General features: G+C 42.5%; 1 protein-coding gene across 3 annotated transcripts in view; it reads left to right on the forward strand.

The window, feature by feature from the left end:
* Positions 1–24,855, forward strand: part of LOC147108617 (nuclear factor of activated T-cells, cytoplasmic 2-like) — a 184,110-nt gene that overhangs the window by 6,029 nt on the left and 153,226 nt on the right. For all 3 annotated transcript variants that reach the window (XM_086005303.1, XM_086005304.1, XM_086005305.1), the window contains exon 3: positions 3,962–4,124. In XM_086005303.1, the coding sequence (XP_085861429.1) occupies positions 3,962–4,124 (163 nt within the window). The remainder of the gene's footprint in view (positions 1–3,961; positions 4,125–24,855) is intronic.

The raw sequence follows: 24,855 nt of genomic DNA on the forward strand, positions 1-24,855 counted from the left end.
GGTTAAGAGTAGGTTTCATGAATGATTTTAATAAAGTAAATAAGTAGAAACTGTTTCCAGTGGCAGAAGGATCAGTAACCAGAGGACACAGATTTAAGTTGATTGACAAAAGAAGCAGAGACGACATGAGGAAAACATTTTTATGCAGTGAGTTGTTGTGCTCTGGAATGCATTAACTTAAAGAGTGGTGGAAGCAGATTCAATAGTAACTTTCAAAAGGGAATTGGATAAACACTTGAAGGGATAAAAATTACAGAGCTATGGGGAAAGAGCAGGGGAGTGGGACTAATTGGATAGCTCTACCAAACAGGTACGATGGGCCAAATGGACTCCTGTGCTGTATCATTCTATGATTCTATGATTACAACAATGACTATACTTCAAGCACTCTGGGATGTCCTGAGGCCATGAAAAGCATTATAAAATGTGCAAGTTTTTCTTTTTTTTTTAATTGCATAAAAATGAAAATTGTTATCACATTCCATAATTGCAAATGTGTAATTACAAATATATCACTTGTGATTGAACTCCAGAAGTTCATGGGTTCCACTTATTAATAAGAATGAAATTCATCAATAGGTGCAGAAATATTAAGAGGTGTCCCACTTCTACCTCCTTGCAATGAAGCTTAAATCTTAATATTAACCTCAACACTGATTGCATTCACTATTCACATATATCCCCAAATCCTCTGCCAAACTATTGGCCCTAAAATTACGTTGTTACTTTAGTGAGCTGATCTTGGCACATGTGTTGTCAGCATATTCTATCTATAAAATTATGGATGAGAATGGGAGGATTTTCTCTTTGGGTATCAGTGGAATTGCACTGGAACCTCTTCTCCTTTAGATCAATAGTTTTACTGCAGATAACCTTTAATAAATTCAAAGTACATTTCAAGATGAAACCAAATTAGCCCATAGTGCTAGGGACAGCATTTATTCTAAGCATACACTGTTTCTGTTTATTGAACAGAGAAAGTTAAAATATTTCTAAAGCACAATATAACTTCATTAATCATTTAAAAAAACGAGAATGAAAAGTGGAGTTGGGATACAATCTCAAATTAGAGACAATATCATGTCTTGGTTTAATTTCCAAGTGCTTGTAATTCGTTAAAAATGAAACACAGTCTAGCAAGGTGGTCATTTTGTTTGTTCAAATCAGGACCTGGCATTGGTTGAGAAATACCCCACAAGAATTGTTTGCCATTGAGTCAAATTGTGAAGTAGATGGGGAAGTCAATTTAAAAAGGGAAATGACGGAATATAAAACAGGAAACATTCCAACAAAAAAGAATGTTTTAATGTGATGTGTGATAATGCAACACACACAAAATGGGAGATATTTTACCATCAAATCATTGTTCTGCCACAGTATTACTAACACAAACTGCATACATCACAGTTCAAGGATATCAGGATAATGTGACCTAATCTTGTGATATGTGATATGTATATGTTATGTTTTAGGATACAAACTAACATGTTAGAATTTTGCCATGTTTTTGAAATAATCTGTAGATAGCAATTCAGTGTAAATTAAATTCAAACAGAAGCCATTTTATTTTACTGACAGATAATACTGCATTAGGTTTTGAGACTGTGTTGCCCCCTTTGTCAGATGAAAGTAGTTTATGTTAGTTATTTGTCTCTTTAGGTATCCCTCCCCTAATTCCAGCTTCATTCCCCTTTTGGGTGGGTGGGTAGGGGGGCGGTGTCGGGATTGGGGAGATGGGTGTCTTGCTTCCAGTGTCTGGCAGTGCTGCTCTGCATTTGGCTGAATGGAAGCACATGGTAACAACTAAGGATTTTTCTGCACTTCTTATGAAGAACTTTCATGTCTACCTAACGTCAGCTCTTTCCAGCCTGTCATATACCAGAAACTTCCTGCGTGGGGCTCTGTTTCAGATCTGCATTGTGCCATTCAGCAATACAGCATCTGACAACCCCAATGCATTGCACAACCAATACACCCAGGGGAATCTTGTAAAATAATTCTGATCGATTAGAAAAACCGTTGTTTTCTTATTTATGCATTGATGGTTTGTAAAATGACCATACAGATAATTATGAAAGTAGATACATTCTAAAGAACTAGATAAATCCCAATGGGGCTTTATCCAGATACAGGAGGGATATAGGTTTGGGGTAGATCTGGGAACAGGATTTGAATGATCACATGAGATGAATGGATTGAACAACCTTTCCTCCTTCCTGTCTTCTTACATTGTTAATCACACTGGTTATGAAGTTATGGCAATGTTTTTTCATATGATTATGCTGCATGTGAGTTTATGATGGTTTTATCCGTGACTCGAGGAATTCTTGACTCTCACTTTCCCCAGGAGGGAATCTGTTCTTATTGCAGGCACATGGTTCCTATGTTAATTCTAATGACTTTTTGGTATTACTTTATATTGTGAGTTTGGCACTTGTGAAATTGGACAGAGAGATGACATTACAATTCATACAGTCCCTATAGAATTAATTCTTATGATTCAAAGCTTAGGCTTCATTACTAGTAGGACTTTATAACCATCTCTATTTATTTTATAACTTTTCTTGTGTCTAATGTGTCAATTGAGCTGCTTTCCTAAACGGTTAAATGTCGACAAATCACATTCTATGCAAATTGGCTGCCATGTTTCCCTACATTACAGCAGTGACTACACTTCAAACATACTTCATTGACTGTAAAGTGCTTTGGAATGACCTGAGGTCATGAAAGGTGTTCTGTGAATGCAGGTTGTTTCTTTCTTTGTACCGTATTTCATCATCAACAAACGTGAAGATGTGACACACGGTCAATGGAGATTTCTGTAGGGGTGAAAATGTAACATATTTCATTTTTTTAAATAAAAAAGTGGCAACAACCTCCCACTAATTTGGCACACTGGCTCCCATTTGGCAGTTCACAGGAAATTAACCCCAGTCCATCTCACCTCAACTTGGCCTTTGTTCCCCTCTCCATCCTTCCTCTACCTCCCACGTTGCCTGACTACACCAATCCCCAGTCACCTGCACCAATCCCCAGTCACCCGCACCAATCCCAAGTCACCCACACCAATCCCCAGTCACCCGCACCAATCCCCCGTCACCCGCACCAATCCCCCGTCACCCGCACCAATCCCCCGTCACCCGCACCAATCCCCCGTCACCCGCACCAATCCCCAGTCACCCGCACCAATCCCCAGTCACCCGCACCAATCCCCAGTCACCCGCACCAATCCCCAGACACCCGCACCAACCCCCAGTCACCCGCACCAACCCCCAGTCACCCGCACCAACCCCCAGTCACCCGCACCAACCCCCAGTCACCCGCACCAACCCCCAGTCACCCGCACCAATCCCCAGATGACTCGGCTGCTTCATGCCCCATTTCTCAGGCTACCCATGAGCCATACCACAGGACAGCTACTAGTTTTATAAGCAAAAGTTTAAATCAAAATCATCATGTAGATTTTTACAACTCTCCTTCCCTTTAGATTCTATGTCCATATTGTGATCTGGGGTTGAATGCAGAAAAAAAATGTGAAGTAATTGCCATGGCTGGTTGCATCTTTCAGAAATAAAATCTATTGTACTATTTCTTTCAAACTACAAAAACAAAACAATAACCCTCCTGTGTTGCAAGAGGCCCAAGTTTTGTGATGTACCAGTTCTCTGTGCCATGGTGTGCTGGGACGTAGGTCTCTCCTGTAGGTTGTTAGGCGGAAGCACCAATCAGGGGCAAGACTCTTCCATTAGGGGCCAGTGGGAAAATTAGAATGTGAATGAACCTCATAGCAGGAGGCTAATGAGTATATTGCCAAAGGAAAGGACGAGACCAGTCCGTGAATACTCAAAGACGAACTTAGCACAACTTCATATGTATTTTCTAAATATTGGAACATATATTTGTTTGACATAATGCAAGTAATTATAAAAATACTTCCCATTATTTTGTTGTTTTCTTACAGCATCCCTTCTCTCCCTCTTCTGGAGTGGCAGCTGCCAAGTCTATCAGGACCATATGAATTGCAGATTGAGGTACAGCCTAAACCTCACCATCGGGCGCACTATGAAACAGAAGGCAGCAGGGGAGCAGTTAAAGCACCAAGTGGTGGTCATCCTGTGGTCCAGGTAATCTATTTAATTCTGAAAGATGATTTTACTAAGAACATAGAATTTCTTGTCCAGGCATAACACTTGCAGAATTCTGGTCTAAGCACACACTTTACCCCAATGATTTTTTTGTTTTCATTGCTCAAGATTAATTTCATTGAGAGACCAGGGCACATTTTAAGTAAATTGTAATCAATTTATTGCCTATTTATGCCTTTAACACAGAGTCATTCAGAGTTTTGCACATTAATTATTCTGTTCTAAGTATGCCTGTAATGCATTTATCTAAGAGATGTCTTAACTCCTGAAGCACAAATACGATTCATTTATGTAAAACGTTGGACGTGATTTTCATCTCCTGGCTCCTATTCTGCGCTGCAAAACAGGTGTCTGGCACTTGACTATCGGGGGAGGGGTGGGACCTTGGCTGCCCCAAGGCTCACCTAATACAATTTTCAGGTGGGCCTTTAAATGGGTGCACAACATACTCACCTGAAACGCTAGTTGTAGAACCCCGTTCACAAACACTCCATCCATTTGTACCAGGTGGTGAGCAGCCTAACCAGCGGTCCTTAATGGGGCCATTCAGCAAAAGGCCCAGAAATACATAAATCTTTGTGGGGCCAAGATTACCGATGGAGCCATTGGATTTCCTGACCCCAGTATGGCGAGCTGTCCCACTAGCGCCCACTGAGCACCCGGCAGCTCGCCCGAATTATGCTGACAAGGCCCTAACCTGAAAATGGCTCCGGCCTCCCGACGCTGGCTTCGGGCGAGCAGTGCGGCAATGCCTCCGACTTCATGACCATATTGGGCTGAAGTTGAAAATTCCTCCAATGCCTCGCGGTCTGTTTTGTGTAAATTCAAACTTCTACCCACACTGCTGTGTCTCTCGGAATCTTTTGGTGCAGTCTTTTACTGTGTTGCAATTTTTAAAAAAGTAATTGGGGCTATTGGGAAAAGTCTTACCAAATGTTAATGTTTTTCAATCGGCTGCAGTTCCAGCATGGCTTTTCCTGTAATACCTTGTTTAGAGTTTCAGGTGGATGTCAAGAGTTATACACTGATTTAGCCACATCTGATGTCAGTTTGAAATACTAACACTTCTGAACTCTGGATTGGCTCAGGCATGTCTTAGATTTTGGAATGCAATTCGGAGTCACTGTGATGTATGGTGACCTGCTTAGGGAAAGTAGACCGTGAAAATACAGAGCAGAACATTTCCCGCTCTTTGCATCAGGTACTCCCCCTCTGTGAAAGCATGGGTTTAATGCAAGTTAAAGCCTCGTAACACTTTCCTTAACTGTAAACCTCAAAAGAGTACCTCCTTGGATAACCATATGATATTTCCATTTCACTAGAACTCGTATAACCATTTCTGAGATTTACTACCAAATTAGGCTGTACTGCAGACTCGGGCTCGTCCTGAGCCAGTGAGCTGCAGTGCGACGCCCTCTCGGGGCGTGCAGCTCGCCAGGTGTATATTGATGAGGCCCAGCCCTCAAAATGAATCGGGCCTCCCACTGCAGGCGTCAGGCGTCAGACCCGTGCCTTCTGTCAGTCAGTTGCCCAGAAGCTAAAATTCCCCTTACTGCCTTTCCAAGAAACATCTAGTCATTAATCTAGACCAATTCGTTTTGAGAGTGTATTAATTATTGTTAGGAACACATCCTGACTCTTACATTATTTCAACTAAGCCCTAAATATGAAATGTTCTAAAAAGAAAATTCTCCCGATAGCAGAAGGTTCGATGTTTTCGTGGCCTACCCGTTATCTATTTTTGCAGTGTTTGATTGCCCTCATTTTCTTTTGCTTGTGGGCCGCACATGAGCTGGGTTCACATCCTTTGACTGTGATCTGTGGTTTTTTCATCTTGATGCTTCTTCCTCTATTTTTTAGATTTGGCCAGAAGTCACAGCGTTTTGCAAACATAAAGCATGCACACTCTTGAACAGCCCAGTGTTTGTTTTAAGGGACTGAAAATAATCTTCTCACCCACCTTGCACTTATTTAACATTGCAATTAATTCTTAGAAAATATATACTTTTTAATTTTAAGATGCAGGAAGAGAAGTGTTGATTTAACTTTGCCTAAAGTCACCATCACATTTTGAGATGGGAGAATGGGCGTCAACAGAGGCTTTTCCATTTCCTGGTAGCGTGATGCTAGCGTGGCGCAGACATTTGTATTTATGCAGGGTAGTGGCGAGGGGGAGGGGAGATAAAACCATGTGATAAAAGAGGAAGTTGTTCGTGACAGGATGATGAAACAAAATTGGAAGTGTGCTCAGGATATAAAGCATTGCAAACATTCAAATGTACCCACAGAGAATGATATGCAAAGCAGTTTGGAATGCAGTACAGTCATTTGGATTTTAATAACAAATAATTCCCTTTTAAATTTTTGCCTAGTTGGTTGTTATTTAACAACTATCAGTGAAAAAAAATCAGCACAGGACTCATAAAAATCTTACAAAGTTCAGTTTTTGTTGATAATACAACAAAAAATATCCTTTCTTTATAATAAATAGCTGTGTGACTTTTGAATTACGTATACTTTTTAAAACTACAAGAACTACATGCATTTATATAGCGCTTTTAACATAGTAAAACATTCTAAGGTGCTTCACAAGAGTGGAATGAGCCAGAAATTGACACCGAGCCTCAGAAGGAGATATTAGGACAAGTGACCAAAAGCTTGGTCAAAGAGGTAGGTTTTAAGGAGTGTCTTATAGGAGGAAAGAGAAGTAGAGAGGTTTAGGGAGGGAATTCCAGAGCTTAGGGCCTAGATGGCTGAAGGCCTGGGCCAGAATACGTGCTTATGTCCTGAGAGGAATTGGAATCTATAACATTCTGACTCAAAGCTAAGAGTGCCAGCAACTGAGCTAAGCTGCCACTCAAAAACAAATTTGGAAGCAGTCACGATAGGGTTTGTTTCTTCCCCCACCTCACAAAGAAAATCCTTACCAATGGTATACATCGATTCCTTCAATGCATAAATTAACTGAAGAGACCAGTGAGAAAATGTTTTATTTGCATTCAGTTGTGAGGTAGGCCTATTTAAAAAATGCTTATGCCTTGTTTGTTTTACTTCTATTTTTGTGCCCAATTTTCTGTTCATTTTCTCCTCCAAAGCCGTTATTCAGCCTGAAGTCAGCAGAGTTGGAAATAGATGCCTTATATAATGCCAGTCTCTTCAATGACAATGAATTGCGAACAGCTGCCCAGAGGGTATCAATTCTCTGACAGCGCAGTAAACTGGCTTAAATTTGGCTAAGCTTGAATACAAATCTAACTCATCAGCGAAGCAGCTAAAAAAGTTTCAAGTACAAAAGAAAAAGCAATTGCAGTACAGGCATCCACCCATGTCTGGCAGCCAGCAAGGCTTTATGAGCTTGGACATTTTGTTTCTTAAGCATTAATAAAAGCTCTGTGCTTTATGATGTAAATATTGCATCCGAGTCAATACTTTTTGTCATTCTGCTCATGGTCTTTTGATAAAGATGGACACCACAGTCAATCACATCATGGTAGACCGTAGCATACTTATGGCTACTAATCGAGCCACGAGTTACTGAATGTTTGACTTCCCTAGTTTTTATTTTCTGAAATATCACCTCATCCCATAATAGCTGCTTCTTGCCTGTCACTGTGAATGATAGCTCTCTTGTGAATCTGTGCAATTGAAGTGAGACTTCCTTACTCTTGTACTCCAACCCCCTTGCAATAAAGGCCAACATGCCATTTGCCTTCCTAATTGCTTACTGTACCTGCACGCTAACGTTCTGTGTTTCCTGTACGAGGACACCTAAACCTCTCTGAACACCAACATTTAATAGTTTCTCACCATTTAAAAAACACTCTGTTTTTCTATTCTTCCTACCAAAGTGAATAACCTCACATTATACTGCATCCACCTTATTGCCTACTCACTTAACCTGTCTATATCCCTTTGCAGGCTCTTTGTGTCCTCCTCACAGCTTACTTTCCCACCTAGCTTTGTATCATCAGCAAACTTGGATACATTGCACTCGGTCCCTTCATTTAAGTAATTAATATGGATTGTAAATAGCTGAGGCCCAAGCACTGATCCTTGCGGCACCCCACTAGTTGCAGCCTGCCAATCGGAAAACGACCCATTTATCCCTACTCTTTGTTTTCTGTCCATTAATCAATCCTCTATCCATGCTAATATATTACCCCCAACCCCATGAGCCCTCATCTTGCATAGTAACCTTTTATGTGGCACCTATCGAATGCTTTTTGGAAATCCAAATATACTACATCCACTGGTGTTCCCCATTATCTACCCTGCTAGTTACATCCTCAAAAAACTTTAATAAGTTTGTTAAACACAATTTCCCTTTCATAAAACCATGTTGACTCTGCCTAATCATATTATGATTTTCTAAGTGCCCTGTTACCACTTCCTTAATAATGGATTCTAGCATTTTTCTGATGACTGATATTAGGCTAACTGGCCTGTAGTTCCCTGTTTTCTCTCTCCCTCCTTTCTTGAATAGCGGGGTTACATTTGCTACCTTCCAATCCACTGGGACCATTCTAGAATCTAGGGAAGTTTGGAAGATCACAACCAATGCATCCACCATCTCTTCAGTCACCTCTTTTAGAACCCTAGGATGTAGGCCATCAGGTCCAGGGGATTTGTCGGCTTTTAGTCCCATTAGTTTCTCAAGTACTTTTTATCTACTGATAGTAATTACTTTAAGTTCCTCACTCTTATTAGCCCCTTGGTTCCCTACTATTTTTGGTATGCTTTTTGTGTTTTCTGAAGACAGATACAAAATATTTGTTTAAAATCTCTGTCATTTCCTTATTCCCATTATAATTTCACCTGTCTCGGCCTCTAAGGGACCAATGCTTACTTTTGCTACTCTCTTCCTTTTTACATACTTGTAGAAGTTCTCACAATCTGTTTTTATATTTCTTGCTGGTTTACTCTCATATTCTATTTTCTCCCTTTTTATCAATTTTTTTGGTCATCCTTTGCTAGTTTCTAAAGCTCTCCCAATCATCAGACTTACTACTATTCTTCGCAACATTATAAGCCTCTTCTTTTAATCTAATACTATCCTTAACTTCTTTAGTTAGCCACGGATGGATCACTTTTCCCATGGAGTTTTTATTTCTCAGTGGAATGTATATTCGTTGAGAATTTTGGACTATTTCTTTAAATGTTTGCCACTGCTTAGCTACAGTCATACCTTTTAATCTAATTTCCCAATCTATCTTAGCTAACTCACCCCTTCTACCTTATGTAATTGGCTTTATTTAAGTTTAAGACTCTCGTTTCCGACTGAAGTATTTAACTCTCAAACTCAATGTGAAATTTTATTATATTATGATCACTCTTTCCCAGAGGATCCTTTACTACGAGATTACTAATTAACGCTGTTTCATTACACAATACAAGATCTAAAATAGCCTGTTCCTTGATTGGTTTCATGATGTATTGTTCTAGGAAACTGTCTTGAATGCATTCCATGAACTTGTCCTCCAGACTAGCTTTGCCAATTTGATTTGCCCAGACAATATGAAGAATAAAGTCGCTCATGATTATTGTATTTCCTTTGTTACAAGCTCCTGTTATTTGTTGATTAATACTCAGTCCAAAGGTATAGCTACTGTTTGCGGGCCTATAAACTACTCCCACCAGTATTTTCTGCCCCTTGTTATTTCTTATCTCCACGCATACCTATTCTACTTCCTGATCTTCCAAGCCAAGATCCTTTCTCACTACTATCCTTATGTCATCCTTTATTATCAGGACTAACCCCCTCCTTTTCCATTGTCTTTTCTAAACGTCAAGTACCCTGGAACATTTAGTTCCCAACTTTCATCATCTTGCAACCACAGCTCTGTGATGGCTATTAGATCAAAGCCATTTATCTCTATTTGTGCCACTAATTCATCTATCCTGTTACGAATGCTTCATGAATTCAGATAAAGAATCTTTAATTTTAACTTTTTACCATTATTCCCTGCTTTCACCTTATTCGCTGATGCACTTTTACTGTTAAACTCTCTATCCCTTCCTGTTACACAGGCTGATCCAGGCAAGGTGAAACCCTCTCCAGTTTTTCTTTCTTTCCTGTGTGGAGTGTCTAGCATTCACTGGTTTCCTGCAGTGTCATGGCTACAATTAGGAATTCATCCTCGGAGTGATTCTGTGTCTCATTGGTGGTGACGTAAACATAACCAGACTACCTCACATTCTGTCACTAAGTCATTTTTAGGTTTAAAAAAAATTAAGATTGTTTTAGTTAAAATCAAAGCAATTCAAGCAGCATAAAACTCATTATTCCCTTGTCTCACACTAGCCTTTTAGTAACAGAGTTTAATAAAAGAAAATACATTCTTTTTTAAAAATCATTTCATGAAAAGTTGGAGACAGGCAAGAAACTAGAGACTATTATTCTTGGATTTCATGAAGTAAGCTAGGAAGTTGTTTTTGGCCCAGTGCTAAAGGTGGGTCCGACATACCTTTTATTAGGTTCAGATGTTTGCCCCATAGAATTAATTTGTTCAAAGGATGTTCATTGACATATGACATGAGAAAATGGCTCCTTTAAAGCTATGCGCATATGATCTCCAATGCTGGGTTTGTATTCCAGAAACCACCCACACTAGGTTTTCACAAAGAAATAGGCCAAGTAGAACAGAAGAGCATGACATCATCGATGAACCCTTTCCCCCTCCCCCATCCCTAGGCTAGATTATTTAGACATCTGTAAAATATTCAGCATTTTAAGAAAGAAAACGCAGAGATAACTGAATAGCCCCAGTTATTTTGAATGGAAGTTGATTGAGACCCAAGTGTAAATTAAATCTAATACTCTCCAACTATTTATAGCCAATTCGATGGTGTCAGATCATAGAACCATGGAATGATACACACAGAAGGAGGCCGTTCGACCCATTGTGCCTATGCCGGCTCTTTGAAAGAGCTATCCAATTAGTCCCACTTCCCCATCTCTTTTCCCAGAGCCCTGTAAACTTTTCCCTTTCAAGTATTTATCCAATTCCTTTTTGAAAGTAGTTATTAAATCTGCTTCCATCACCCTTTCAGACAGTGCATTCCAGATCACAACAACTCGCTGCATAATAAAAAAATTCTCCTCATTTCGCTTCTGGTTCTTTTGTCATTTATCTTAATGTGATGTGTCCTAGTAAAGCACAGAAGCTTACAAGGAGCTACTTGTCCTGCAGAGCACACATTTAGGGCATGGCAAATACAGATTGTGTCTAAACACATTGGCACTGGTGATGAATTACAGTTCAGGCCTATTACCCACCTTCCTAAAATCCATCTTTGTTTTAGAAAGAACATTTCACTCTAGTGTAATTTAATTTGATACCAACATCAATGTACTAACAAAACAAAACTGAAGTATTCGGAGTCGCATATTATAAGAAGAATTTCCTTTCTAATACTGCAGCTTGACAAATGCTAGTGTTGGGATTCTACAGGCTGTGACTTGTAAAGGCTATGAGCAAGAATGCTGCACAACGCTGCCTTTCTGCAGATGTTTGAAAACCTTATATGGTGAAGGGGCCATTATAAAGATGGAGTTTTATATAGATCCTTGGTTAAAATTGCTTTTCTTTATTAGATAAATAATGACTTGGTAAATAATACTCAATGCATTGGTGGTCATTGCATATCAGAAAGTGTTAGATTGAGAAGTTACTGTACTAGTACCAGTCTCAAATGACAGACCTACAGGCTATAGAGGCACTCTGTTGCAGTTCACATGCCTACTTCATTATATTCTAGTGGTTAGTACTTCTTTCCAAGTCAGTTGTTTTGTCACTCCAGTGTGCCTCAACCCCGCCCTCTCCCAAAGCCCCCAGAAGCCTTTGTGGTAGACTGAATAAATAGTTGGAAGAGGTTTAACCAATTTAGTTAGTTCAGTGATGTGGAAATACCTCCAACATAGACCATAATAATAGGTAATTAACTTTACTAAACTTGTAGGAGTATTTAAGTATTGAAATATCTATATGGTCTGATATGACATTAAATACCTAAAAATTCAATCTGGCTTTAATCTGGCTTATATAATTGTTAAACTTTTAAATCAAGAATTTATCGTACTTTATTTTTAATAATTGGAAATGACAGTACTGACATTGTTCAGATATTGAACTTGAGAATTCAAAGGACACTGCTGCTTTCATCTCACTTTCCACATTGTAGTATGCAGAGTTATTCAGCAATGTAATTAGTCAAGAGCCACGCAACATGTGATGTTTAAACTCAGTTCTAAAAACATACATTTGTTGTTTACCATGTCTTGAGGTTCACTCGGGAGGAACAGAACAGTAGTAGATAAAAATAAATGTGGCTCTTTTGCAAATTATTTGCATCATGTTATTAAATTTTCAGGCAACACTCGCACTTTGCTACCAAGGTTTAGAAACACCACACCGCCTTATGACAACAGAATGAAGCATGCTATCATGCTCTACTACAGTTTGCAATGGTTATGTGTAGAAAAGGTTTATAATTGTTTCCCATCTTCAACAGTGGCTGTATTCAGATTAGCAAACAACATTTTAATCAGTACCGCAACAAAGGAAAGCCTTCACTCAGTGCAGCTTAATCCCGCCCCTCGCACTCAATTTGGAGAGAAACCCTGTCCCCTGAAGCTGCTGAAATTGAAATCCCACCACGGCAGCTGAGGAATTTAAATTCAGTTAATAAATAACTCTGGAATAAAAAGCTAGTATCAGTAACGGTGATCATGAAACTATTGGATTGTCGTAAAAACCCATCTGGTTCACTAATACCCTTTAGCGAAGGAAATCTGCCATCCTTACCTGGTCTGGCCTATATGTGACTCCAGACCCACAGCAATATGGTTGACCCTTAACTACCCTCTGAAATGGCCCAGCAAGCCACGCAGTTGTAAAAAAACACTACGAGAAATAATAAGAATAAAACCGGATGGCTCACCCAGCAGTGACCTCAGCACCGGCTACGAACATGGCAACGGCACACCCAGCCCTGTTGACCCTGCAAAGTCCTCCTCACCAACATCTGGGGACTTGTGCCAAAATTGGGAGAGCTGTCCCACAGACTCGTCAAGCAACAGCCTGACATAGTCATACTCACAGAATTATACCTTTCAATCAATGTCCCAGATTCCTCCATCACTATCCCTGGGTATGTCCTGTCCCACTGACAGGACAGATCCACTGGGGTGGAGGCACAGTGGTATACAGTTGGGAATGAGTGGCCCAGGGAGTCCTCAACATTGACTCCAGACCCCATGAAGTCTCATGGCTTCAGGTCAAGCATGGGCAAGGAAACCTCCTGCTGATTACCACCTACCGCCCGCCCTCAGCTGATTAATCAATACTCCTCCATGTTGAACACCACTTGGAAGAAGCACTGAGAGTAGCAAGGGCACAGAATGTACTCTGGGTGGGGGACTTCAATGTCCATCACCAAGAGTGGCTCAGTAGCACCACTACTGACCGAGCTGGCCTGGTCCTGAAGGACACAGCTGCCAGTCTGGGCCTGCGACAGGTGGTGAGAGAACCACGAGGGAAAAACCTACTTGACCTCTGTCATGAATCTTGCCATTCATGTAGAAATGAATCATGAGATAACACTGGGCGACCAGCTGGTGGGGCCAAGGAATGTATAAATACTCGGGCGTGGGCCCAGCTTGCTCAGGACATTTTTGTAACCAGGAACTAGTAATGTAACTAGAGCTCATGGTTGTGAAACAGTTGATTAAAGCCTTGTTTTATACTCAAACCAAGTGCTTAGTAGTTTTCTTACGTCAACCTCGTCCTCCCCAATCTACCTGTCACAGATGCATCTGTCATGACAGCATTGGTAGCAGTGACCACTGCACAGTCATTGTGGAGACAAAGTCCCGTCTTCACACTGAGGCCATCCTCCATCGTGTTGTGTGGCACTACCACCATGCTAAATGGGATAGATTCAAAACAGATCTAGCAGCTCAAAATTGGACATCCATGAGGCGCTGTGGGCCATCAGCACAGCAGAATTGTATTCCACCACAATCTGTAACCTCATGGCTCGGCATATCCCTCACTCTACCATTACCATCAAGCCAGCGGAACAACCCTGGTTCAATAAAGAGTGTAGAAGAGCATGCCAGGAGCAGTACCAGGCGTACCTAAAAACGAGGTGCCAACCTGGGGAAGCTGTAACACGACTACATGCATGCTAAAAAGCAGAAGCAGCATGCTATAGACAGAGCTAAGCAATCCCACAATCAACGAATCAGATCAAAGCTCTGCAGTCCTGCCACATCCAGTCGTGAATGGTGGTGGACCATTAAAAAACTAACAGGAGAAGGAGGTTCCATGAATATCCCCATCCTCAATGATGGTGCAGCCCAGCACATGAGCGCAAATGACGAAGCTGAAGCGTTTGCAACCATCTTCAACCAGAAGTGCAGAGTGGATGATTCATATCAGCCTCCTCCTGAGGTCCCCGCCATCACAGAAGCCAGTCTTCAGCCAATTCAATTCACTCCACGTGACATCAAGAAACGGCAGAGCACACTGATACAGCAAAGGCTATGGGCCCTGACAATATCCCAGCTATCGTGCTGAAGCCTTGTGCTCCAGAACTAGCTGCGCCTCCAGCGAAGCTATTACAGTACAGCTACAACACTGGCATCTATCCAACAATGTGGAAAACTGCCCAGGTATGTCCTGTCCACAAAAAGCAGGACAAATTCAATCCAGCCAATCCGACCCCATCAGTCTACTCTCAATCATCAGCAAAGTGATGGAAGGTGTCGTTGACAGTGCTATCAAGCAACACCTACTCACCAATAACATGCTCGCTGATGCCCAGTTTGGGTTCCGCCAGGACCACTTGGCTCCAGAGCTCATTACAGCCTTGGTCCAAACATAGACAAAGGAGCTGAATTACAGAGGTGAGGTGAGAGTGGCTGCCCTTGACATCAAGGAAGCATTTGACCAAGTGTGGTATCAAGGAGCCTTAGTAAAACTGAAGTCAATGGGAATCAAGGGGAAACTCTCCACTGGCTGGAGTCATATCTAGCACAAAGGAAGATGGTTGTGGCGGTTGGAGGTCAATCATCACAACCCCAGGACATTGCTGCAGGAGTTCCCCAAGGCAGTGTCCTAGGCCCAACCATCTTCAGCTGCTTCATCAATGACCTTCCCTCTAACATAAGGTCAGAAATGGGGATGTTTGTTGAAGACTGCACAGTGTTCAGCGCCATTCGCAACTCCTCAGATAATGAAGCAGTCCGTGCCTGCCTGCAGCAATACCTGGATGACAGTCAGGCTTGGGCTGATAAGTGGCAAGTAACATTCGTGCCACACAAGTGCCAGGCAATGACTATCTCTAATAAGCGAGCATCTAACCACCGCCCCTTGACATTCAACGGCATTACCATCGCAGAATCCCCCACCATCAATATCCTGGCGGTCACCATTGACCAGAAACTTAACTGGACCAGCCACAAAAATACTGTGGCTACAAGAGCAGGTCAGAGGCTAGGTATTCTGTGGCGAGTGTCTCACCTCCTGACTCCCCAAAGCCTTTCCACCATCTACAAGGCACAAGTTATGAATGTGATGGAATATTGTCCACTTGCCTGGATGAGTGCAGCTCCAACAACACTCAAGAAGCTCGACATCTGGGGGTGTTTGTGCACAAATCTTTGAAGTTGGCAGGACAGGTTAACAAAGCAGTTAATAAAGCATATGAGATCTTGGGCTTCATAAATAGAGGCACAGAATACAAAAGCCAAGAAGTTATGATATATAAAAAACACTAGTTCGGCTCCAGCTGGAGTATTGTGTCCAGTTCTGGGCACCACACTTTAGGAAGGATGTGAACAATTTGGAGAGAGTACAGAAGAGATTTACTAGAATGATTCCAGGGATGAGGGATTACAGTTACGTGGATAGACTGGAGAATTTGGGGTTGTTCTCCTTAGAGCAGAGAAGACTAAGAGGAAGTTTGATAGAGTTTAAGTCATGAAGACTTTAGATAGAGTAAATAAAGAGAAACCATTTCCAATGGCTGAAGGGTCAGTAACCAGGGGGCACAGATAGAAACATAGAAGATAGGAGCAGGAGTAGGCCATTCGGCCCCTCGAGCCTGCTCCGTCATTCAATGCGATCATGGCTGCTCATCCAAATTCAGTACCCGGTCCCTGCTTTCTCCCCATACCCCTTGATCCCTTTAGTCTTAAGAAATATATCCAACTCCTTCTTGAATATATTTAATGTATTGGCCTCTACTGCCTTCTGTGGTAGAGAATTCCACAGGTTCACCACTCTCTGGGTGAAGAAATTCCTCCTCATTTCTGTCCTAAATGGCCTACCCCTTATCCTTAGACTGTGACCCCTGGTTCTGGACTCCCCGACCATCGGGAACATCCTTCCTGCATCTAGTCTGTCCAGTCCTGTCAGAATTTTATAAGTTTCAATGAAATCCCCTCTCATTCTTCTAAACTCCAGCGAGTACAAGCCCAATCGACCCAATCTCTCCTCATACGTCATTCCTGCCATCCCATGTATCAGCCTGGTGAATCTTCACTGAACTCCTTCCATGGCAAGAACATCCTTCCTCAGATAAGGCGACCAAAACTGCACACAATACTCAAGATGTGGTCTCACCAAGGCCCTGTATAACTGCAGCAAGACATCCTTGTTCCTGTACTCAAACCCTCTTGCTACGAAGGTCAACATACCATTTGCCTTCTTAACCGCCTGCTGCACCTGCATGCTTACCTTCAGCGACTGGTGCACAAGGACACCCAGGTCTCGTTGCCCTTCCCCTTCTCCCAATCTATTGCCATTCAGATAATAATCTGCCTTCCTGTTTTTGCCACCAAAGTGGATAACCTCACATTTATCCACGTTATATTGCATCTGCCATTCTTTTGCCCAATCACCCAACCTGTCCAAATCATCCTGGAGTTTCTCAGCATCCTCCTCACAGCACACATGCTCACTCAGCTTTGTGTCATCTGCAAATTTGGAGATATTACATCTAGTTCCCTTGTCTAGATCATTAATATATATTGTGAATAGCTGGGGTCCAAGGACCGATCCCTGCGGTACCCCACTAGTCACTGCCTGCCAATCGGAAAAAGACCTGTTTATTCCAACTCTTTGCTTTCTGTCTGCCAACCAGTTCTCTATCCAAGTCAATACCTTGCCCCCAATCCCATGTGCCTTAACTTTACACGCTAATCTCTTATGCGGGACCTTATCGAAAGCCTTCTGAAAGTCCAAATACACCACATCCACTGGTTCTCCCATATCTATTTTACCAGTTACATCCTCAAAAAATTCCAGTAGATTAGTCAAGCACGAGTTACCTTTTGTAAATCCATGTTGACTTTGTCCGATCCTGTCAGTGTTTTCCAAGTGCTCTGCTATTACATCTTTTATAATGGACTCTAGCATTTTCCCCACTACTGATGTCAGGCTCACTGGTCTATAATTCCCCGTTTTCTCTCTACCACCTTTTTTGAATAGTGGGGTAACATTAGCTACCCTCCATCCATGGGTACTGTTCCAGATTCCATCGAATGTTGGAAGATGATCAGCAATGCATCTACTATTTCTAGCGCCACTTCCTTAAGTACCCTAGGATGTAGATTATCAGGCCCTGGGGATTTATCGGCCTTCAATCCCATCAATTTTCCTAACACCATTTCCCTACAAATACTGATTTCTTTCAGTTCCTCCCTTTCATCAGACCCTATGTTCCCCGACATCTCTGGGAGGTTATTTGTGTCCTCCTTTGTGAAGACAGAACCAAAATATGTATTTAATTGGTCAGCCATTTCTTTGTTCCCCATTATAAATTCCCCTGATTCTGACTGCAAGGGACCTACGCTTGACTTCACCAATCTTTTTCTCTTCACATATCTATAAAAGCTTTTACAGTCAGTTTTTATGTTCCCTGAAAGCTTACTCTCATATTCTATTTTCCCTTCCTTAATTAATCCCTTTGTCCTCCTTTGTTGAAGCCTAAACTGCTCCCAATCCTCAGGTTTACTGCTTTTTCTGGCCAATTTATATGTCCTCTCCTTGGATCTTATGCTATCCCTAATTTCACTTGTTAGCCACGGTTGAGTCACCTTTTTTGTTTTATTTTTATGCCAAACTGGGATGAACAAATTCTGTAGTTCATCCATGTGGTCTTTGAATGTTTGCCATTGCCTATCCACCGACAACCCTTTGAGTGACGATTTAAGGTGATTGGCAAAAGAACCAGAGGCGACATGAGGGAAAACTTTTTTAAACAACGAGTGGTTAGGATTTGGAATGCACTGCCTGATAAGGTGGTGGAAATAGATTCAATAGTAGCTTTCAAAAGGGAATTGGAGAAATACCTTGGAGGAAATTAAATTGCAGGGATATAGCGAAAGAGTGAGGGGAGTGGGACTAACTGGATTGCTCTTCGAAAGAGCCGGCGCAGGCTCGATGGGCCGAATGGCCTCCTTCTGTGCTGTACTATCTATGATTCTATATAATTTCAATTATTGTTGAATTATTCTCTGGATTCTATTAAACCTCATACAGTCATGTCCAATTCTTTAATTAGAAGTTTGGGCATTAGAAGCCAATAAATTACTTGATGGAATACCATAAGAATGGTTTGAAAATAAAGGTTTTGGAAAAAGATGGGTTAATTAATGTTTGCACATTTAGAGGGAAACAATAATTGTAGGCAGGCTTTTGGGAATATGCATAAGGAAATGAACAGCAAACTCTGTTTGGAAATTACTTTAGGCAATGGACTATCTTGTATCTCCATAAAAACCCACTTCAGTCTTTGAAAGTGGCAAAGCATCACGTGAGATATTGTTTAAATGTTTTACAGTGAAACTAATTAATTAAATGATCAATTGAATAACACTTATAAATTTACAATAGGAAGTCTGTTATCTAACTTCTCATCTAGACAAAATAATAAAAGATTGCAATGCTAAGAACTAATCTAGTCTTTTTTAATTACTTTAATTACACATACTATTTATCCTTTAGGAATAGCAACCTTTCTCTTAGATTTTCAAACAGCCTCTTGCCTCCTTCAAGATTTCAAGAGCTGTCTTTCTCAAAGGATTTTCTAACAGCCCCCTTGTTGACCAGAATTGCACTTTTATATCCCATAATAATAAAAAAATGACCAGGGAATCCTGGATTTTGAATATGCGGCATCTCAAATTTAACAGTGAACTAGCAATCAAATATAAAATGAGTCAATCTCAAAGTGTATATATTTCAAAATTGTGTGTTAGGCTGTCTTGCAAATCTGTTACCAAAGAAACCACAACAACAAACCTCGCAAAATTGTATCAGGACTGTCTTGGTACAAGATTTTGGCTTAGCTGCTTGTTGAACTACCTTCACAATGATTGGGTTTGCAAGAGATAATCATTAAAAATCAACATTCAGGCAGAACATGTCTAATTTATGTCACAGGCACCTACAACTTGTTTTCTGCCAACTGAGTTCATAGTACCTTACTGCAATCCATTGTACACAGATTTATAGTGCAGTGTAGGCCCCTTGGATTTAAAGTAGACATATGAGGGAGATTTTCCTCTGCTCTGCTCCTGGGGAATTGCCACACTCTACATGCAGGGAAGAGGGGAAAAATAGGGGCAGAGACTCATTACACCAGGTTTTTTTTTATTCGTTCATGGGATGTGGGCGTCGCTGGCAAGGCCAGCATTTATTGCCCATCCCTAATTGCCCTTGAGAAGGTGGTGGTGAGCCGCGTTCTTGAACCGCTGCAGTCCGTGTGTTGAAGGTCCTCCTCTTCTTCTTCTTGGGCAGTCCCTCGGAACTGAGGATGACTTGCTTCCACACTAAAAATGAGTTCTCAGGTGACTGATGAGTGCATTGTGGGTGTCCATGAGGGTCCTGACGTTCCAGGTCACAAACTTCATTTTAAGGGTGGAAGATGCCTGTGCGTAAATTCTTTTAACGTGGGGTGGCCGTTGCACACCAACTACCACGCGGGCTTGACAGAGCAAGGTCTTGGTCCAATGGCAAGGGATCGAAGACGATTGGAGACCAGGCTCTGCTACATCGACGTAGCACACACACACACACACACACACACACACACACACACACACACACACACACACACACATACTCCTACTGTTTCTTCTTAGGCAGTCCCTCGGAACTAAGGATGAATATCTGGCAGTGGTGGGGCCACTTCCAATGAGGCAAACAACCAATGTTTAATCCAACCACAGGGCAAGCAGCCTCTGGGGGATGTCAGCAACTCTATAGTGCTGTTAGGTAGGGAGTTCCAGGATTTTGACCCAGCGACGATGAAGGAACAGCGATATACATCCAAGTCAGGATGGTGTGTGACTTGGAGGGGAACTTGGAGGTGGTGGAGTTCCCATGCACCTACTGCCCTTGTCCTTCTAGGTGGAAGAGGTCGCGGGTTTGGGAGGTGCTGTCGAAGAAGACTTGGTGAGTTGCTGCAGTGCATCTTGTAGATGGTACACACTGCAGCCACGGTACACTGGTGGTGGAGGGAGTGAATGTTTAAGGTGGTAGATGGGGTGCCAATCAAGCGGGCTGCTTTGTCCTGGATGGTGTCAAGCTTCTTGAGTGCTGTTGGAGCTGCACTCATCCAGGCAAGTGGAGAGTATTCCATCACACTCCTTACTTGGTGGATGGTGGAAAGGCATAGGGGACTCAGGAGGTGAGACACTCGCCGCAGAATACCTAGCCTCTGACATGCTCTTGTTGCCACTATTTATGTGGCTGGTCCAATTAAGTTTCTGGTCAATGGTGACCCCCAGGATGTTGATGGTGGGGGATTCGGCAATGGTAATGCCATTGAATGTCAAGGGGCGGTGGTTAGACTCTCGCTTGTTGGAGATAGTCATTGCCTGGCACTTCTGTGGCGTGAATGTTATCTGCCACTTATCAGCCCAAGCCTGAACGTCGTCCAGGTCTCGTTGCATGCGGGCATGGACTGCTTCATTATCTGAGGAGTTGTGAATGGCACTGAACACTGTGCAGTCATCAGCGAACATCCCCATTTCTGACCTTATGTTGGAGGGAAGGTCATTGATGAAGCAGCTGAAGATGGTTGGGCCTAGGACACTGCCCTGAGGAACTCCTGCAGCGATGTCTTGGGGCTGTGATGATTGACCTTCAATTGCCACAACCATCTTCCTTTGTGCTAGGTATGACGCCAGCCAGTGGAGAGTTTTCCCCCGATTCCCATTGACTTCAGTTTTACTAGGGCTCCTTGATGCCACATTAAATGCTAATGGTAAATCCTTCTTGTTGGAGATGGTCATTGCCTGGCGCTTGTGTGTCATAGAGTCATAATGGCACAGAAGAAGGCCATTCGGCCAATCGAGTCTGTGCCAGCTCTCTGTAGAGCAATCCAGTCAATCCCATTCCCCCGCTCTATTCCCGTAGCCCTGCAAGTTTATTTCCCTCAAGTGCCTATCCAGTCTCCCCTTGAAAACATTAGTGTCTCCGATTCCACCACTTCCATCGGCAGCGATTTCCAGGTCCTCACCACTCGCTGCGTAAAAAAGATTTCCCTCACGTCCCCCCTGTATCTCTTGCCCAAAACCTTAAATCTGTGTCCCCTAGTCCTTGTACCATCAACTAGTGGGAACAGCTTTTCCCTGTCTAACCTATCCAAACCCGCCATAATCTTGTACACCTCTATCAAAACACCCCTCAACCTCCTTTGCTCTAATGAAAACAAATCCAGCTTCTTCAACCTGTTCTTGTAGCTAAGATCCCCCATCACCAGAACCATTCTGGTAAATCTCCTCTGCACCCTCTCAAAGGCCTTCACATCCTTCCTAAAGTGTGGTGACCAGAACTGGATGCAATACTACAGTTGAAGCCTAACCAGCGCTTTATAAAGGTTCAGCATAACTTCTCTACTTTTGTACTCAATGGGCTGGACTTTCATTGAGGAGGTGGGTAGGAGGCGGGACTACAACTTTTGTAGCCAACCCACGCGATTTTGACTTGATTGACCTTGTTGAGCCCACCCAGCGGGCTCAGCAGGCCAATTAAGGGCCACCCGGCAACAGGTGATGTCACAGATTGACATTTCATCTGTCAAGACCTTTTGACAGATGAAATATCAGCATTCGACAGCTGTTTGAAGCTGTCAAACACTGACAATCTGTACACTAAGTTAATTCCTTCCTCTCAGGATGATTTAGAGATCTCCCTGGAACAGAAAGCTGAATGCTGCAATTTTTGACAGCTCGCGGCCATTCTGCTTTCTGTGCCGGTGAGATGAGGGACTCCCACGACCTGAAGGAAGGAAGGCTGTAAAGGTAAGTAAAATTTCTTTAAACACACCAAACACACTTACCTCTGCACTCATGCACCCATTACTCACCTGAACACCGGACATCTCGACCCCTCCAAGCCCTTCATCCCGACGGCCTGCCTCGCTAACCTGCCGTAGTTTGGAGCCGTCGGGAATCCCACATTTCACCAATGAAAATAGGGATTAGGCTAAAAACTGCCTGTTAACTACCTGTTAACAGGCAGTTAATTCGCACTAATCCCCTTCCCGCCTCGGGGAGGCGGGTCCCAGTGCGGGTCGGGTACCCGCCTCCTTTGAAACTGGCATGGAGGCGGGTTGGGGGTGGGATGGGTTCGTGCCCCCCCCCGATTTCGGGATTTTAACCCCCCACACGCCTCCAATCCCGCCTCCACGGCCCAATAAAAATCCTGCCCAATACCTCTATTTATGAAGCCGAAGATCCCATATGCTTTGTTAACTACTCTCTCAATATGTCCTGCCAACTTCAGGGACCTATGCACATTAACTCACAGGTCCCTCTGTTCCTGCACACTCTTTAAAACTGTGCCATTGTATATATTCCCATCCCTGTTCCTTCTGCCAAAATGCATCACCTCACACTTCTCTGTATTAAATTCCATCTGCCACTTGTGGCGTGAATGCTACTTGCCAATTATCAGCCCAAGCCTGAATGCTGTTCAGGTCTTGCTGCGTGAGGGCACGGACTGCTTCATTATCTGAGGAGTAGCGAATGGATCTGAACACTGTGCAATCATCAGTGATCAGCCCCACTTCTGATCTTATGATGGATGGAAGGTCGTTGATGAAGCAGCTGAAGATGGTTGGGTCTAGGAAACTGCCCTGAGGAACTCCTGCAGCAATGTCCTGGGGCTGAGATGATTGGCCTCCAACAACCACAACCATCTTCCTTTGCTAGTTATGACTCCAGCCAGTGCTGAGTCTTCCCCCGATTCCCATTGACTTCCATTATATTAGGGCTCCTTGATGCCACACTCGGTCAAATGCTGCCTTGATGTCAATGGCAGTCACTTTCACCTCACCCCTGGAAATCAGCAATGTTGTCCATGCTTGGACCAAGGCTGTACGGAAGTCTGGAGTCAAGTAGTCCTGGCAAAACCCAAACTGAGCATCAGTGAGCAGGTTATTGGTGAGTGAATGCCACTTGATAGCACTGTCGACAACCCCTTCAATCACTTTGCTGTTGATTGAGAGTAGGCCGATGGGGCAGTAATTGGCCGGATCGGATTTGTTCTGTTTTTTTGGAAAGGACATATCTGGGCAATTTTCCACTTTGTCGGGTAGATGCCAGTGTTGTAGCTGTACTGGAACAGCTTGGCTAGAGGTGCACCTAGTTCTGTAGCACAAGTCTTCAGCACTATAGCTGAGATGTTATTGGGGGCCATAGCCTTTGCTGTATCCAGTGCGCTCTGCCGTTTTCTGATATCATGTGGAGTGAATCGAATTGGCTGAAGACTGGCACCTGTGATGGTGGGGACCTCAGGAGGAGGCCGAGATGAATCAGGTTCCTCTAAATCCTGTTCTCTCCAAAGAAAAAAAGTTCACTTCACAGTTCTCTTTATAATATGATGCCTTATGTTTCAGAATTAATCTAGTCCCTCTTCCCTGAAACTTCTCCAATAAATCAGCAGGCATTTAAAGACATAGAGCAGTCCCAGTGATCTATAGATGTATGTAACTTTTTCTATCCCCCAGTACTCCCATTCATTCAGTATTTATTTTTAAACCATTTTACCAAAAATTTCTAAAAAGTCTGACCTTTGGTAAAATTTTACCTACATTTTCTTGATCTCCACAGTAACGGCTTAATTCATTTTGTTAAGTCCTGCGGAAAATCAGCTGTTAGATCCTACGATTTCAAAAAAATATGCATCATATGAGTGGGGCTTTGGGCAATAGTGATTCCAATATTGCACAGTCATATTGTTAAAAGAGGGACTATTTGCTTTGTTAAATCTATATGACCACCTCAGCAGAATCTGAGCAGCATTGACTGAAAATGCCACAGGCTTTTACATTTTTATTTGAGCTGTGCGCATTTAATACTTGCAGTATTTCAAAGTTAGATGGTGAATGGATGTAGCAACCTGCCATTACCACAACAACAACAACAATAATCATTGCTATTCACTATCATCAGAAATTAATTGAGAGGCCCCTGGAAGAGACATGTTGCATGTCTAAAATGATTTGGATAGCTCCCAGGTTCTATTTTTATAACCTAGCTGGTGTAGGCCAACAAGACAAAATCAATCTCTGCTAAATTTGGAAGTGCTGTACTGAAATCGCTCTTTGCTTTCTTTATTTTTGTATGATTAACAGTACATATTGGAATATCTGGGCATACACTGCTTGTGATTTTCCAACCATTAATGGT

Source organism: Somniosus microcephalus, chromosome 13, assembly GCF_052327205.1.
Source record: "Somniosus microcephalus isolate GS21.2 chromosome 13, FLI_Smic_1.0, whole genome shotgun sequence".
NCBI classification, from domain to species: Eukaryota; Metazoa; Chordata; class Chondrichthyes; order Squaliformes; family Somniosidae; genus Somniosus; species Somniosus microcephalus.